Source organism: Grus americana, chromosome 9 (assembly GCF_028858705.1).
Source record: "Grus americana isolate bGruAme1 chromosome 9, bGruAme1.mat, whole genome shotgun sequence".
Classification (NCBI taxonomy): Eukaryota; Metazoa; Chordata; class Aves; order Gruiformes; family Gruidae; genus Grus; species Grus americana.
Window position 1 is genome coordinate 18,605,035 of NC_072860.1, and position 16,703 is coordinate 18,621,737.

The following is a 16,703-nucleotide window of genomic DNA, read 5'->3' on the forward strand; positions in this document are numbered from 1 at the left end:
GGTGGCTGAGGGATTCCCAGTTCGCCCCAGGTTGCGAGATTTCCCTGCCAGTAGACATGTCCTGGCTTTGCTGGGCTTTCCTGACTGTCTGCACCCTCCCCAAAGGGGGCTTGTTGTCACACTTGTCACCCAAAGGCTGGGCTTGCCCCAAATCCCCCCTCTTTCCTGCTCTTTGGGGCTGGGATTTCACTGCAGCATGTAGAGGCTGACGAGGGTGGCCTCGGTGGAACCCCAGGGCACCTGGGTTTGCAGTGGATGCTCAGCATCTGCCTGTGCCTGGTCCTCTTGCAGTGATCTCAGGGCAGCTGAGACCTTTCCTAGAAAAGCTGGTTGTGACACTTGTGGCCCACAGTATCTATACTGGAGAGTTCAGCTGACTGATGGGAGTTTGCATTTTTGTCCTGTGCTTTGGGGGGGGGGGGGGAGGTGGGGGGGGGAGACACGAATGACACAGAGGGCGGCTACGTGTCCTGGGCAGCCAAACTTTGTGGGTGCCACAGCATCACCCTGGGGTCTCACCAGCACCCAAGTTTGGCTGGACGTCACCATGCTGTGGGTGCAGAGCAGCCCATAGCGGTGGGCTCTGCCCTTGGCCAATGCCTGTCACCTCCTGGGGGTGCTGGCTGTCCCCTGAGATCCCCAGCGCCACCCGTGCGAGCATCCCCCAGCCGTTCGCGGGGTGGCGGTACCAGGGAGTGTGTCTCTTTAATGAGGCTGGGCTTGGAGCAGCTCTGCTGCTGGCACGGAGAGCGAGGGATGGAGCGAGGGCGGTGAAGGAGCCAGTGCCAGAGAGGGAGCCTGCAGCAGGGAGAGGTGGGGAGGGACCACTCATCCCCCCGGGTACCGCAGCCCCCCAGCCGGAGGGGCAGGGAAACCCACCCCCAGGGCAGAGGGCTCTGTGGAGGGCAGGGACCCAGCGGGTGCTGAGCCGAGCCTGCAGCCCCTGTGTCATCCTCCTCCTCCTCCTCCAGGTAAGGGCCGGGGTGGGGGGGGGAGTCTGGGACCGTGGTGGCCCAGGACCCTGCGTGTATCCTGCAATTCCTGGGTGCCCCAGGGTCGCACACCCACTGTCGGGCAGCACCGCATCACAGGAAGGCTGAGAGGTGGGAGATGAGGCAGCAGAGCCATAGAAGTGCTGAAATCACCATCGGGCATCGACCTGGCAGGGCTGGCTCTAATAACTGCTGGGAACATGCCCCAGGGTATCAGCAACTGGTCCCTGGCCCATGTCACAAATGTCCTGTGGCCGGAGGAGCAGCGGGACGGTTCTGCAGGGCTGCCCCGGTGGGATGTGCCCATGTCGGGGGAAATCTGTGGGGCTGGGACATTATTTTTAAGGGGTGCCTGTGTTAGGGTGCATCCAGGGCAAGTAACTCCTGTTCCCTGGCACAGGGCTGCGGTTTTCTGGGGGTTTTAGTGGCTCTGGGGAGGCAAGAGCAGCAGCACAGGTCCTGCACACGATGGTCCTGGATGCAGTGCGTGTGCTGGTACATGTGTACATGCATGCATGCGTGTGTGTGTGCAGCAGACTCTGCTCTCTGTTTCAACTTTCCAGCAGATGCCAGCAGCAGTGCCAGCCAGGGGACAGCACCGCAGGCTGGAGGCTTGGGACGGGGACAGCCCTTCGCCCCATACCCCTTTGCCTGCAGCTGCCGGGGAAATCCCTTTCCCCTCCACTCCTCCTCTTTAGGCTCTCTGCAAAGCTGCGTGCCCCACGGGTGCTGGGCAGGTCACCTCCTGCCTCCGTGGCCTCCTCCCTGCTCCAGGAGTTGGGACAGATCTTGCTTTCCTGCCCTTGTGTCCCATCCCAGCGGAGTAATGTGGGGATGTCCCGCAGGGACGGGGGGAGCAGGAGGTAACGTGGGCGAGCAGGAGGGGCAGCGATGCCTCCTCACTCCAGGCACTGCCACAGAGGTTTGGGCTCCTCTCCTTCCATCCTTCTCTCGTACCAGCCTGTGCACCTGTCACCAGTGGAAATTTCCGCTGGGTTTGCCTGTGCTGGGGTTGGCCTCATCCTTCCCCGGGACCACGCTGCACCCCAGCGCAGGCGGCTGTTGCTGCAGCAGGTGAAACTCTGACAACTTCCCAGGCAGCTAAATAGGGTCTGCTGGGCTCAGCCGCCTGGCTTGCTGCAGCAGCCTCGCTAGAAAACTCAACCTGCCCACGGGCGAGAAGAGAAACATTGAGTTATTCTGACCTAGAGAAGAGTCAGCTCCTTCTCGCCTTCACCAAGGGCTTTTTGCCGCCGGCGCGCTGAGCTGCCTCCAGCCCTGCTCCTGCTGCTGTCCCCTCCGTATCAGGGATGCTGCTGGTTAAACCAGCTTCTGCAGGCACCGGCTGGGAAGGGAGGAAGAGGAGGGAGCTGCGAAGGCACTGGTCACCATGCTGGGGATGGGGAGGGGACCGGAGACCTGTTGGTGATGCCACGCTGGCACCTGGGGACAATTTGCTGCCTCAGGGGAAGAGGACGGAGAGGCTGGGGTGAGGACCGTCCCAGATGGTTTTATTCATTACCACGGGGCTTAGAGCAGCCAGCACGAAGCGCAGCAGGGCCAGATGGGCCCTGTTTACTCTGCGAGGGTAAATGTAAAGAGAAGTGATAAAAAGCAGCCAGGACAGCTTCTCCGGTAAGTCCCTGGTAAACAAGCCGGCAGTGCCCCGGCCGATGGGCAGCACGGCAAATAGCAAGCGCGTTGCTGAGCATTAAGCCGGGTGCCTTGGGAACAAATGGAAGGGCTTTGGGGTGAAATCCATCTTTAATGGTTCGATGTGGCTGGGCTGGGGGAGTCCTGGTCCCCGGAGCCTGGCTGGATGCTGTGGTCAGGGCAGGACCTGGCTGACGATGTTCCTGGTGGTGGCACGGCTGGTGTGGAGGAAACCCAGGCTGTGCAGCGACCCCGTGCTGCCTTGTGTGCTGGGAGAGCAGTCTGGGGGGCCCGGCAAGTGCGTGCAGCATCCTGCACACAGGGTGAAGGACTGGCGATGGCAGGGGGTGGTTGGGTGGCCAGGACCTGCCAGCACAACCCTGCGATGCCAATCGAGCAGATAAACAGCTCCCCTCTGGCATAATGGATTTATTTTCCTGGGATGCAGCCACATTGTTAATGCACTTCTGCACTTCTTGGGGGCTCTTTGCCTTGCACCAGCCATGGGCTGAGTCCTGGCACTGCCTCCGAGGATGTAGCCCTCCTCCGCTTTCAAGGATGCTCTGGGAGAGGCACCCTGTGACCGTGTGCTGAGGGCACCCTGAGCCTCCCATTACCGATGTTCGTACGAGCTGTTCCCGAGACGAAGGCCACTGGAGCAGGGGGACCAGATGGTTCGCTTGTACCCAGCCTTGTCCTCACCCCGGGTGTGTTGCACACTGAAGCGCTGGCACATGGCATGACGTGGGGACCTCGCTGCCGTTGGTAGCAGGCGCTTGGGGTGGGCAGGGGATACGGTGCGGCGGTGCAGATCCCACACCTGGAGCACGATCCGTGCATGCTATCCATGGAGAGGCAGAACTAAGGCTGACCCAAATATTTATGTGAATATGTGATGGCACAGGGTGGGGTGATGTTAGAGAAATGCCTTGGCTCTGGACAATCATTTGGGAATGCTACTCCTGGGTGGTTTTCCCAAGAGGAAGAGAGGAGTGGGTTGGTGTCATCGCTGGAAGGCGTCTCCAGCCACCTCTCTTCCTGTGGCCGCTGCCGAAGGGTGGGATGCCAGTTGCGCCCATCTCTGGGCAGAGCGTTACTTGCCTGGAGGTGGAGAGCATCGTCCCCCCAGCCAGGCTCCCGCCCTGCAGTGCCTTCCTCTCTGTGCTGCTCTTCAGTGCAGCACTGACCTTGTTGTTAATTATTAAACCCCCAGCAAACACTGCTCACTGTTTTGTCCTAGTTATGCTGTGGGCTTCTCTTTTTTTTTTTTCCTTTTTTTTTTTTTTTTTTAAACAAATTACCCTGGTAACCTCTGTGGGTGGATGGAGATGGGAGCAGCAGATGCTCCTCTCCCAGCCAGTGTGGGAGATGGTCTGGGGAGGCTCTGGAGCCACCAAGTTGCTTTGGGGTGGCTGAGAGATGGGCTGCATGTGGCTGACCGTTATCTGTCCTGTCTAGGAGTCCTTGCTTGTCTGCCAGGGCTTGGGGCTTGCGTGTAACTGCTGCTGCCCACGAGAAGTCATTTTGCTGCCCAGCAGCCAGATTTATTTACCCGTGGGGTGGAAAAGCCCCCTTCCTGTGGGGGCTTCTGTGACTCCGGACCCAGCTTGCAGGTGGGCTGGCGTCCAAGCAGAGACCTGGCTCCAGGTCCGTGTGTTTTGTGGATGCTGCAGAGCAGCATCCCCAGGGCAGGGAGGGCTGGGGACCTGCTCCCCCCTTGCAGGCTGCGCAGATGGAAGCGGCTTGCATGCACCAGCCCTTTCCTGGCAGACCCTGTCCCCGAGCACCCAGAGCCTCCCTCCCCTCTGCCCGCAGCTGCCCACCGAGGGACCATGCCAGGCCTGTACGCGCTCTCCTCCTGGGAGGCCCTGCCCCTGAAGAGCTCCAGGGTGAAGGCTTGTGCCAACGGGTACTCCCTGAGCATCACCGCTCACCTCGTGTACACCAACCCCCGCGAGGAGCCCGTGGAAGGTAAGGGGGTGTATTGGGGCTGGCAGGGACCCGGGCTGCCTGCGTGGCCCCCTGAAAACACCCATGCTGGGGAGCATCCTGTCTCCAGCCCACCTCTGTCCCGGCCCCCAGACCTTGCTCAGTTTGGGGAGCAAAGGCAGAGGCTGCAGCAGTGGAGGCACCGCCAACACACGGCATCGCCCTGTGGGCAGGAGAAGAGTGAGGCCGAGCAAAAACATTCCCGCCACTGAGGAAGAGGGGGATTTCATCCTCCCTGCCCTCCTCAGGCTAGCGAGGCTCTGGGTCCTTCCTGCATGTTGTCCCGCTGCCGTGCATCTAAACCTCCCTGCGAGTCAGACAGGCTCTTAGCGGTGCTGCCATGGGCTGCACCGTGCAATGGCGGTGTCCGTGCCGGGATCTGCCTTGGGGCTCTCTCCCACCCACAGGCATCTTCATCTACCCGCTGGAGGAGTCGGAGGTGGTGGCCGGCTTTGAGGCAGCAGCGGGCAGCCGGCGGGTGACATTCCAGGTCCAGAACCGGCACCGGGCGCAGGACTGCTGCCTCCAGTGCGGCCCCAGTCCCGGCCGGCCGCGCCGCTGTGCCGGCGGTAAGTGCTGTGGCATGGGTGATCCTGCTGGGTCCTCCCGGCCGGGGGCTTGGAGCGAGCAGGGATGAAGCGTGGGGGGATACAAGGGGCTGAGAGCCCCTGCCAGGCCACCCTGGTGCCTTGTGGGGGGTCTCTGGGGCTGGAGATCTCAGCCTCCCCTTTCCTCTCTCTCTGCCTCTCCCAGGGGTTTACCCATCCCTTTGCATGGCCCTCGTTACACCTGTGCTCTGTTTTCTCCTTTGAGAGTAATTAGTGCAATTAACATGTGTGTCCCCCCCCTCCAACCTCACATGCCCCACTGACCCCTCCGCCATCCCTCCCCTGCCCAGGCCACCTCGTCCTGGACGAAGATGCGGAGCGCTCCACCTTCATCATCGTCACAGGGGCGTTGTGCCCAGCGGAGAGCCTGGCCATCACCCTGAGCACGGCACAGGAGCTGGCCACGCTGCCGGACGGGGCCTTGCGCCTCCTCCTCCCCCCCGTCCTCATGCCCCGCGTCCCCGCCGTCCCCGAGAGCGAGCCGGCAAGCTTGTGTGACGACAGGTTGGCCCTATGGTGATTTTCATGGCTTCCTCAGTCTCCGCCATCCCGGGGGGGGGGATGCTGACGCTGGGCAAGCGGGGAGGGGGGCAGGAGCCATCACTGCCTCTCCCCTTGCAGCCCCACCAGCTGTTTTGGGGGGCCGGGTGCCCGGAGCCAGCCGTCGCATGCGGCGCCAGTGGAGAGCATGGATGTCTTTCGGGGACAACCCTGCAACCCCTTTCCTTATGAGTTTGCCTTCGAGCTGCTGGTGAAGGGCCCCTGCTTGCTGGCAGGTAGGGGGGTAGCTGGGGTGGTGTCTGTTGGTTGGGCAAAACCTCCCGAAACATGGGTGACAGCCCCCGGGATGGCGTCCCCCTGGTCCCTCCGTGTCTCTAGGGGGACACAAGCCCTCTTCCCAGGCAGCCTCTTGCACTCCCTACCCATGAAGAAATCCTTTCCCCATCCCACCCCCGGGGCTGAGACACCCCAAAGTCTCCCCACGCGTGGCTTTGGGTCAGCAGCCTCCTTCCCCGGGAGACGCGATGGACAGAGGAGAGGACGGGCAAGGAGAGGATGCGGGGCACTGGGGACGCGCTCCTGGCTGCCAGCCCAGTTAATCCCATTAGAGCTGGCAGGGAGCAGCCACTGCCACGGCACCGGGTCAGGCGTGGAGCCCGGCGGGTGGGGGGCCGAGGTGGGGGGCGCGAGGGGCTGCCCCACTACCTCCTCCCCCTCTGCAGGGCTGGAGAGCCCGTCCCACGCCCTGCGAGCCGACGCCGACCCCTGGGCCAGCTCCGCCACCACCACCCGTGTCACCCTGGCCGAGTCCCCCCGCTACGACAGGGACCTGGAGATCATCCTCTACCCCTGCGGTGAGGGGAGCCGGTGCCCTTGGCGGGTTTGGGGGACATCCCAAAAGCATCCAGAGCACCCCCCAGCCCCCTGCGGCACAGGGCAGCTCTGAACCCCCTGTGCCCCCCCAGAGCCTCACCACCCCCACCTGGTGATGGAGGACGGCACCATGACGTACCCTGAGTACGAGGCCCAGATCCGGAGCCGCCGGGATTACGTGCGGATCGCCAGGAAGGATGGCAGCGGCGAGAGACAGGTGATGGGGCATGGCCACTGCCAGCCCGGCAGGGAGGAGGAGGAGGAGGAAGAGGGGAGGTGGTTGGAGAGGGGGGCGAGAAAGACCTCAGCGTGGGTCAGGAGGTGCGAGAAAGCCCCCGGCCCACCTGGCTCGCAGGTGGTCTTCGTGCAGAAGCGTTTCCACAAAGACATCTTCCCCAACCCTGTGCTGATGCTGAACTTCTGCCCGGTGGCGGAGAGCATCCCTGGGGACCTGCAGAGCGTCACCCGTGAGGTCATCTTCCTTGTCGACTGCAGCCGCACCATGAGCGGCCCCAACCTCGACAAGGTCAAGGTGAGGCATGGCCACAGGGTGCTCCAGGGCTGGGGATGCTCCACGGGTGTCCTTAGCAGCCCTCCCCGGTCCCTGCTGTCACCCCAGGAGGCTTTGCTGGTGGCCCTGAAGAGCCTCCCGTCAGGGACGCTGCTCAACATCGCCGGCTTCGGTGCCGACGTCAAGCCGTTCTTCCCATCCAGCCGCCTCTGCAGCAACGTGAGTGCCACCAGGCAACCCCCCCACCATCCGCCCTCCATCCCTGCTCCCGGCTCCCTGGCGTGGGGTCAGGGCTGACAAGCTGGGGGACCGCTGCGAGGCCGGCTCTCCGTGCGGGCAGGAGACGCTGCGGCACGCCTGCGAGCATCTCGTCGGGCTGCGGGCAGACACGGGTGGCACCAACCTGCTGGCAGCCCTGGGCTGGGCACTGGCACAGCCCCTCCACCATGGCTACCCCCGCCAGCTCTTCCTCTTCACTGATGCGGTGGCAGGCAACGCGGGCAGGATCCTCCGGCTGGTGCGCAGGCAGGCCAGCACCATCAGGTACGGCACCGGCATTGCGGTGGGGTCATGGTGCTCTCCACGTCCCCTGGGCTGTTCCCACTGATTTCTCCTTCTGCAGCTCCAAATCTTGCCTCTGCCAACCCCAAGAGCATCCTTCAGCCATCAGGTCCCCCAACCCCACCGGCTCGGCTTCCCCCAGGCGCCGCAGCCCGGCATGCAGTTGGGGCAGCACCTCCGACTATCAAACACCCCTGCCCACCCCTGCTGCAGGGCTCGCCACCGGGCTGCCCAGCCCCTGGCACCGGCCCAGCCATGGCTTTTCATCCTCTGGCTCTTCTGCAGGTGCTTCAGCTTCGGCATGGGCCCGCGGGCGTGCCGGCGGCTGCTGAAGGGCATGGCCAAGGTGAGCCGGGGCCGTGCCGAGTTCCTGAGTCCGGCCGAGAGGCTGCAGCCCAAGGTAATGCCCGGGCAGGGATGGGGGGCATGGGCACCACCACGGTGTCTGACACTGGCTCCTCTCCCCGCCCCAGCTGATCAAGTCCCTGAAGAAGGCGATCGAGCCGGCCGTCAGCGACATCACCATCGACTGGTACGTCCCCGACAGCATGGAGGCTCTGCTCTCACCCACCGAGCTCCCGGCCCTCTACCCCGGTGACCGCCTCGTCAGCTACTGCGTCCTCTACAGCATCGCCCGCTTCCGCGACAGGCGCCCGTCGGTATGACCGGCACCGCCCCGGCACGGGGATGATGACACATTCCCGGTGCCAATGGCTTCTCCCTGTGCCGGGGGGCTGACGGCGGTGCTCTCTCTCTGCCAGGGCCGGGAAGGGGCTCGCCGGGGCTCCCGGGGCTCAGCCTTCCCCTCCCAGGAGGAGGTGCCCAGTCTTGGGGAGAGCCACCAGCCACCCCGGAGCACGTCGGGATCTGGGGATGCCTCCCTGGAGCTCTTTGCCGGGGGCACCGATGCGTCAGAGCGGAGTGAGTGGGGCCGGGGCTGGGGCGGGGGGCAGATGTGGGAGCTGTGGGCTGACAGGGTGTGTGCTCGTTGGGCAGGTGCAGATCTCATTTTGGGGGGGGACATCTGGAAGCGGATTTACCAGCCCTCCTACATCCAGGAGCAGTACGTCCTGACGCACTGCTCCGTCAGCACCGACTGCAGCCGGGGGCTGCTCTCCTGCAGCTCCACCAGCAGCGAGTCCACCGGCTCCCGTGACGTGGCCCCTGACGGCGGCTCCTCAGCCCCTGGGGCCGATGCCGCCTCCCAGCAGGGCCAGAAGAGCCTGTCCCTCTGCGAGTCCTCCACCAAATCCGCCCCGCTGCCGTCCACCCTGGCTGGCACCAAGGTAAGGATGCCAATGGGGCGCGAGGGCTCACGCACAGGGGGGTGGCTCCCGGATTAGCTAGGGTCTCGCTGCCCCGTTGTACCCACACATGCAGCCACTGGGCTGGAAACCAGAGCGCTGTAACCTGGATTTCAAACAAGGATCAGCCGTGGCTGCTGTGAGGAGGCTCCTTGGGTGGTTTTGCCTTACTGGAACAGGACAGCTGGGGGCCAAGCAGCTGGTCCCCCAACTTCCTGGGCCAGTAGTCAGCTGGGTGGCTAACAAGCCCCCTAGCCAGCTCAGATACTCGTTGATGCTGCAGAAATCAAGTGAAAATAGCTGGGCCAGCATCAGGTAACGAACCTGCCAAGCTGGAGAGGAGGGGGTGAGCTGGCTAAGCCCCTGCCTGGCTCCTTCAGCCTTCGGCCAATGCTGCCCGAAGCTTTGTTAGTGATGGGCCATCTCCCTGCTGCTTCATACCTGGGTTTAAAACTCAGGCAGGTTGCTGGGATGGGGAGAGGCAGCTCCCACGGTGACGATGGCCCCGAGGCAAGGCCAGCTGTCACCCAGCTCCAGGACATGCTCCTTCCCCGTGGCACGGGTTAGGTAACCCGCTCCTGCTGCACGCAGCACAGCTGGTGGCCTTTGCTGCCGAAATGTCAAGCGTAAGTGATTTCCCTGCAGTGTAAAGGATCCTCCCCGGGCTCCCTGCCACTGGGGACGAGAGGCGACATGGGCGCTGCTGCCCTGCTGTAGCATTTAGATGAAGCATCTCAGTGCGGGGACATCACCCCATGCTGGGGACTGCATCCCACCGCAGCATCATCCAGGCTGACCAAGCGAGCTAAGCCCTCCGCCCCGCACGCACGAAAATCCCCGCCAACTCCTCCTGCCTTGGCATCAGCCTGAGTCAGCCCCCAAGGATGTTTGCAAACTCCTGTCTCCGTGCCGTCGGTCCTTCCCACGTGTATGAGGAGCCTGGCGAGCATCGCCTGCTGCCTGGGAGGCTGCCGGTGCCAGCCTGCAGAGCAGCGGGGCTGGGCGTCAGCCAGTGGCTCTGGCCAAGAGCCGGCTGGGGACACAGGTGCCCCATCATGGTGTGGCGCAGTCCGGGCTCTGTGCCGGTGCCTTTGCCAGGCTCGCCGTCAGCCTTTCCCCTGCTGCAGGTGACGGCGGCCCTGAGCACAGAAGAGCTGGCGCGGCGGAAGAAGGCGCTGGCACGTGCCGCCCTGGCCGGCCGCAGCTTTTCCTCACCGCACGGGGAGCTGGATGCCCACCGGCTGCGCCGGGCGCTGGAGAAAGTGTCACAGAAGAGGAACCAGTCCGTGGAGGGGCGGCTGGACGAGCTGGGACCCCGGGCACGGCGGCTGCAGCCCAGCACGGTGGAGTCGAGTGCGTGCTGGCTCCTGGGGGGAGAGGGCAGCGGGGACGGAGCCTGGTGCCCTCCGCTGAGCCCACCCTTTGCCGTTGCCCAGATAACCTCCTGTCGCCCACCCACCTGGACTGGGACATGCTGGTGGAGCCCTCCTACCTCTTCAGCACCTTGCCGGCACCTGAGCCAGGGGAGCACGGCCTGGGTGACACCGGCCTGCCCCTGCGCTGCCAGGTTGTGATCCACGCGCTGCGAGCCGGCAAGCCGGTGTCCTGGGAAGTGACGGCCTCGCTGGAGCCGCTGCTGCAGCCCCGGGAGGGGCCGGGCAGGGAGGACCCCCCACGGCGGGCAAGCAAGGCCTGGGACAAGCCGCTGCACTGCTTGGCAGCACGCTCCGTCATCCGGGACAACGAGAACGCCGCGCAGCGGGAAACTGAGCTGGAGCAGGGTGGGTGCTGGTGCATGTCCCCCTGCCCCAGTGCAGCCCCAGCATCCCCCCCACCTCTAATCACCTTGCTCCGGGCAGGTTTTGCCCGCCGGTTTCGCCTGAAAGCCATGCAAACCAGCAAAGCCTGCAACGTGCCTTCTCTCTACACCCGCCTGGTGCCCGTAGACAGTGCCACGCAGGCAGCCCTGCCCGCAGCCCCCGAGGTGTGGGGCACAGGTACAGCCGGGGGGGGCCTGGCATGCTGGGGAGGGGGCAGCGAGGGGACGGAGGGCTGAGGTGGCACTGTCCCTTGCAGCCGGCTCAGCCAGCCGGCCACGAGCCGTCGTGGCGGGGAACCGGCACCACAGGAGCTCCTCAGTGGGTCTGGGCCAGCAGCGGGATGCGGAGGAGCAGGATGAGGCCCCCATCGCTGCAGGTACCAATCCAGGCCCTCACAGCAGCTTATGCTCCCCAGGGACCTGCCTGCGCACCGGGGTCCCTGGGGACCCTCAGCTTGCAGCTGTGTGGGGCTGGTCCTGGCTGGAGCACTGTAGATGCCTGGGAAGAGGCGCTGGTCTCTACCCCACACTGGGAGGTGGGGGGGCACGGGGGGCAGAGTTGCAGCCCCTGGCAGCAGCTCTGGGCTGTGAGGGTCCTGGGACGGGCCCTCAGGGCTTTGCTCTTTTGCAGAGCGAGATGAGGCCCCCGGGTCTCCGGCCAGCATCTCCTCCCCCACCAATGGCTGGGAAAAACAGAACTGCTCGAATGGTGCGTCCAGGGTGGAGGGGGACAGGGGGTGCCCCCAGCACCCAGTTGCTGGCAGCTGAGGGCTGGAGCATCTGCTGTGCCCATGCCTGCCCTTGCTGCCCAGGGTGCATGGGCTGACACCCCCCCCCCCCCCCCCGACAGGTGCTGAGGGGCAGGATGCACCTCTGGGTGCATCGTGCCCCCCACCCCATGTTCAGTTCTCCCCCCGCCCTTGCAGGGCCTCCAACCAGCCCCTCCACCACCTCCATGGGCTCCCAGAAATCCACGGAGAGCATCGCTGGCTCCAGGTGAGGCTGCGGGGCCGGGGGGGATGCAAGGGCCCAAAAACCAGCACGTTGGAGGGGAGGGGGACAGTGCCACTTCTTGGGTGCCGGGGGTTGGATGTGCCCTACCAGCTCCTGCGGTGTAAAGGGGGGGTTGGTGCTCTACTCCCTTCCCTGCAGCGGGCCGGGTTCCAGCTGCCCTTTGGGAATTGCCCCCCCCCGCCCCGTTAACTCACCCCTTTGCCCCGCAGGTTTAGCCTGAGCAGGCGCAGGGGGCCCAGCCTGGCGCTGCGCCCGCAGTGCCTCAGCCCAGAAAGCGAGTGCTCCAGCAACCACGCCAGCCACGACTACCTCCCGCTGGTAAGGACCCTGTCCCCATCCCACCTGGGGCGGGGGGGAGGCCGAGAAGTCCCCTTCCCTGCCGGGTTGCAGCCGAGCCGCCCAGGCGATGCAGCTGAGGATGCAAACCTGGTGGGTGCCTGCTCAGCCCTGCTGCACCCTTGAATGGCCCTGGGGGCCTTTGCTGGCTTTGCGGCGGGGGGGGGGGGCGTGCCCCAGGGACACTCCTGCAGCTCCCATCACTGAGCACTGGGGGCCACGGTGGGTCTGCACCCCTGCCTGGCTCCCCTAGTCGCCTGCCCCCTCGTTGTAGGTGCAGCTGCAGCAAGCCCGGGGGCCGTTCCAGCTCACCGAGAGCTTCTCTGAAGTGGTGCAGATCCCCCTGGACCGCCTACGCCGGGCCTCCCCCTATGCCTCCCACCGAGCCAGCCTCAGCCCCACGTCCCCAGGGGCCAGGGGCAGCCCCGAGGCAGGGCACGGCGGTGAGGAAGGCGAGGAGCACACCACAGCCCCGCAGCCCGGCTCGCCCCCGTCCCGCAGCACTTGCTCTGAGGTGCCCAGCGCCGCCATTTGGGCGCAGGCGGACAGCGGGCACGGCTCCGAGTCCGACACCGGCCCCCACTCAGCCGCCCCCTCTGAGGCTGGCGTGAGCTGGCAGGACACAGGGCTGGAGGACCTGGAGAGTGCCAGCTGGGCCACGGCGGTGGCCTTGGCGTGGCTGGAACATCGCTGCGCTGGCTTCTTCGAGGAGTGGGAGCTGGTGGCGGCCAAGGCGGACGCGTGGCTGCAGGCACAGCGGCTGCCCGAGGGGGTGGACGTGGGCTGCCTCAAAGGGGCGGCCAGGCACTTGTTCCTGCTGCTGCGTCACTGGGACGAGAACATCAAGCTGAACATGCTGTGCTACAACCCCAACAACGTCTGACGGCCACCGGAGGGGCCAATAAAAGACGCCTGGCTCCGCGCTGCCTGCACAGGTGTCTCTGTTATGGGCAGGGAGCCATCGGCACCATTCAGACTATGCTGGGGCTCACCAGAGCCCTGGGGGGGGGCAGTCACCCCCTTCCCAGACATCTCCTGTGGGAGGGATCAGATGGGGACTAGGAAAAGCTGTGTTGGAGGGAGCCCTGGGCTGCGTCAAGGCGGTTCAAACCTTGAGGCAAAGCGGTTTTGCAGATCCTCCGTCTTAACCTCACCCCAGAACTGCTCCCCTGCCCTGGGCAGCACTCTCCCCGGGCTGGGAAAGGAGCTCCCACAGCTCCGGCAGCTGCTCTGCCTCCCCACAGGTGGGGCAGGCAGGGCCATGGCCGTCCCAACACCATCACGGCACGAGGACACTGCGGCTGGGGAAGGGCCCACAAAGCCCCCTTTATTGGGGAAGTCCTGCCCAACGGGGGTCCCTGCACTGCCCCCCTTTGCAGTTCCAGGGCTCGCGGCCCTCCTAGGATGGCCGAGGGCAGCCTGGGAGCCAGGCTGGGAAAGAGTGGGCAGACGGGGCAGTCCCAGAGGCCAATTTCCATCATCCGGTGGCCACACTCTCACTGGGCCTTCTTGGAGATGGCTGCGGGCCTCCTGCTCGGCGGGGGGGTGTGCAGCGGCGGGGCCGTGCCGTACCAGAGCTGGAGCAGGACAAGTCCATGGCAGATGTGGAGGGAGAGGGAGCTGCAGACCGTGGAGGGGTAGGTGTTCCAGCAGAGCTCGATCACACCCAGCAGCAGCACCCTGCAGGGAGGAAAGCTGGGGGTCAGCACGGGAGAGGGGGCACACACCAGCCCCCCTTGGTCCCAGACCCCCCCCAGCAGACGCGGTGGGGGGGTCCCCTTCCCTGGCAGCACGTACTTGGGCATGTGGGCGAGCTTGGCGGTAGGGGTGCACCACAGTAAGTAGGGCAGCGTGTGGAAATACCAGACATAGAACTGGTAGTGCAGCGAGCGGCTGCAGCAGACGCCCAGGAAGTTGGAGGAGAAGAGGACGAAGATGATCTGTGCACTGGCGTTAAGGGAGCAAACGCAGGAGGCCAGAGGTGTGATTCTGCAACAGCTTCCCCAGCCATACAGCACAGCACAGCACAGGCTGGTCTCAACGGCACCACAGGACTGGAGTCTGTGAATGCCGATCGCAAGGTCAGCCCTGCCCTGCCCTCTCCCCCCCTCCTTGCTGCCCATGCTGCCAAAGGATATTGTTGACAGTCAAGGGAGGGGACGGGTGTTTCCTTTCAGCAGGATCCTTCAGCAGAGCCAGGATGCTCTCTTTGGACCTGAGGGGGAAACACAAACATCAGTCTCAGCTGATGAAAGTCTGTCCCACCCTGCCCTTCCTCTGTGAGCCACAATGCCTTGGCAGAGCGCTCCCCGAAACAGAACAGTAACTCTCCCCTCCCTGCCCCATCTGCAACCCCAGAATTGCAGCATTCTAGGGGCAGGGGGGTCGTGGACCTGTCCCCTGCTCTGTGGGGGCTGATGGGAATCAGCTGACAGAAAACAGCACCCATGGGGAATCCCGGGTCTCACCTGTGCCACCGGTGCAGTGCAAAGAGCCCCAGGCCAGCCAGGTGAGCCAGGAGCAGCATGGCGTGGAAAGCTCGATTCTGGAAAACCTCTTCTGGGAGGAAGCGCCAGTTCACTGTCCATTTGAACTGGAACTGGCGGCCCAGGTCGAAGGAACGGGTCAGGTACCCCACGGGGTTCACCAGCAGGAAGGGCAGCCCCAGAATCACCTGTCGGAGACACACCAGCCCCCTCGCAGCAGCCGTAAGCCAGGTCTCCATCACCCTCACCACCTCCCGAGAACCCCACTGCCACACGGGGTGACAGGGACAGTCAGCCAAAGATGGAAGCTCTGTGAATTAGATAATTTATCAACCTCCAGCTTGCTGTGTGGGGCCAACTCAGATGGTGGGGCCACTGTCTATCCACCCAGAGGTCTCCAGCCCCCAGGCCAGCCAGGCACGATGCTGCGATGCAGGCAGGGCAGCCCATTACCCCCTGCTGATGGGGCTGCCAGCCTGCCCCCATAGCCGATGCGAACAGGGACCCACCTGGAGCACGGCACAGATGCAGAGCTTGGGGATACAGCCCAGGAGACCAAACCGTTGGAGGAGGAGGAAGAGAAGTCCAGGCGCGAAGAGCAGGATGTTCATCTTCACGGATACAGCCAGGCTGAGCGGGAAGCTGCGTTACCACTGCGCCCCCCCCCCCCCCCAGTGCCCAGGAACCCCCCCCAGCTGAGCGCAGCCTCCTCCCTGGGGCCGAGCTCGCTCACGCATGCAGCACGCCATGGCGAGCAACCCCTGCCTTGCTCCCAGACCTCACCTGAAGAGGAGGCAGCCCCAGGACCAGTGCTCTTCCAGGAAGAGGTTGATGGCGAGGAAGAGGATGGCCATGGCGACTGGGTCATTAAAGAGCCGCAGGACAAAGATGGAGTGGATGCGGTATGAGGCGCAGCACATGAAGAAGAAAACATACGGGGGGACCTTGCAGGGGACAAAGACACGAGGGCAATCAGCAGCCTGTCCTGGACCCTCCACTGCCACCAAGCCCCTCTGAACCTCAGACCCCAACCCTGACCTCCTGCCCAGCCCCTTTCACCCAGGTGAGGACTCAGCAGAGCAGGAGAGGCCCCGAAGCGGCCAGCGAGGCCCCCTGGCTCCAGGATACCTTGTTGGTTCGGCAGTAGATGCGGAAGACGAGGAGGAGGTTGAGGAGGTAGAGTCCGGCGAAGAGGTACTGTGCCAGGCGGATGTCAGTGCCGCGGCCCGTGGCGTAGTACAGGCCCAGGAAGATGTAGACGAAGCCGGCGGGGTAGCTGTGGAGAGATGAGAGCGAGGGGCTGGGCCCTGCTGCCCCCCTGGGATCCCCCGGGAGCCCCCGGTCGCGGGGACCTCGGCCATCCCCGACACTCACACCAGCGGCCCGGTGTCGCCCTTCAGCTGGGTGTAGTCGAGGGTCCCGTTGGCAAAGCCCTCCACCTCCTCCATGTAGGCCTTCCAGTCGATCTCGGTGTCTGTGGGGACGGCCGGGGGTCGGGCCGGGGGGCACTGCCGGGAGGGCTCCCCCACCTCCAGACCCCCGGCCCTGCCCTGCGCCCCCTCCCTCGCTGTCAGCCGCGGCTCTGCCCCCCCCGCGGGCCCATCCACGGCCCCCGCCCGGGGGATGCTGTCACCCACACGGGCCGGGGGCAGCCCCGCCACCCCGCCAGCGGGATCACCGCCCCCAGCGCTGCCCAGCCCGGGGACGAGCTGTCACAGCCGGTGGTCTCCGACCCGCCCCCCCCCCCCCGCGCTGTCCCGGGCCAGCTCCGCCACCCCCGGGCAGGGCTTCCCCCCGTTCCTTCCCCCCCCCTCGTCCCCGCCGGGCCCGGCCGGGCCCCGGCACTCACAGGGGACCCTGCGGATGACCCAGAGGTTGACGCCGCCCTCGGCCAGGCAGAGGCAGGCGGCCACCAGCGGGGTGTAGCTGGGCTCCAGCAGCGCCGCCCGCCGCTCCCGCCAGGCCCGCCGCAGCGCCGCCGCCCCCCGCCCCGCCGCCATGGCCGCCCCGCTCCGTGCCGCGTTTCCGGCCGGAGTGCTTAAGGCGGTGCAACCGG

General features: G+C 65.2%; 2 protein-coding genes across 3 annotated transcripts; one reads left to right on the plus strand and one right to left on the minus strand.

The window, feature by feature from the left end:
* Positions 1-827: 827 nt before the first annotated feature.
* Positions 828-13,070, plus strand: VWA5B2 (von Willebrand factor A domain containing 5B2). Of its 2 annotated transcripts, none has more exons than XM_054835342.1 (22): positions 828-971; positions 4,461-4,616; positions 5,042-5,203; positions 5,533-5,758; positions 5,864-6,018; positions 6,466-6,597; positions 6,709-6,833; positions 6,972-7,148; positions 7,236-7,346; positions 7,468-7,670; positions 7,974-8,088; positions 8,162-8,347; positions 8,450-8,609; positions 8,685-8,974; positions 10,120-10,345; positions 10,429-10,773; positions 10,852-10,989; positions 11,069-11,188; positions 11,443-11,520; positions 11,738-11,807; positions 12,035-12,143; positions 12,436-13,070. In XM_054835342.1, the coding sequence occupies exons 2-22, from the start codon at positions 4,478-4,480 to the stop codon at positions 13,042-13,044; spliced, it is 3,876 nt and encodes a 1,291-aa protein (XP_054691317.1). In that variant the 5' UTR covers positions 828-971; positions 4,461-4,477; the 3' UTR covers positions 13,045-13,070. The 2 variants fall into 2 exon arrangements, with proteins under 2 accessions (XP_054691317.1, XP_054691319.1); XM_054835344.1 differs by having other exon boundaries at positions 5,533-5,746.
* A 391-nt stretch (positions 13,071-13,461) lies between these two features.
* On the minus strand, positions 13,462-16,666 carry ALG3 (ALG3 alpha-1,3- mannosyltransferase). Its single transcript, XM_054835309.1, has 9 exons — positions 16,497-16,666; positions 16,022-16,121; positions 15,776-15,923; positions 15,431-15,591; positions 15,157-15,277; positions 14,630-14,835; positions 14,299-14,376; positions 13,959-14,102; positions 13,462-13,841 (listed from the first exon to the last, which is right to left on the minus strand). The coding sequence occupies exons 1-9, from the start codon at positions 16,645-16,647 to the stop codon at positions 13,658-13,660; spliced, it is 1,293 nt and encodes a 430-aa protein (XP_054691284.1). The 5' UTR covers positions 16,648-16,666; the 3' UTR covers positions 13,462-13,657.
* Between the last annotated feature and the right edge of the window lie 37 nt (positions 16,667-16,703).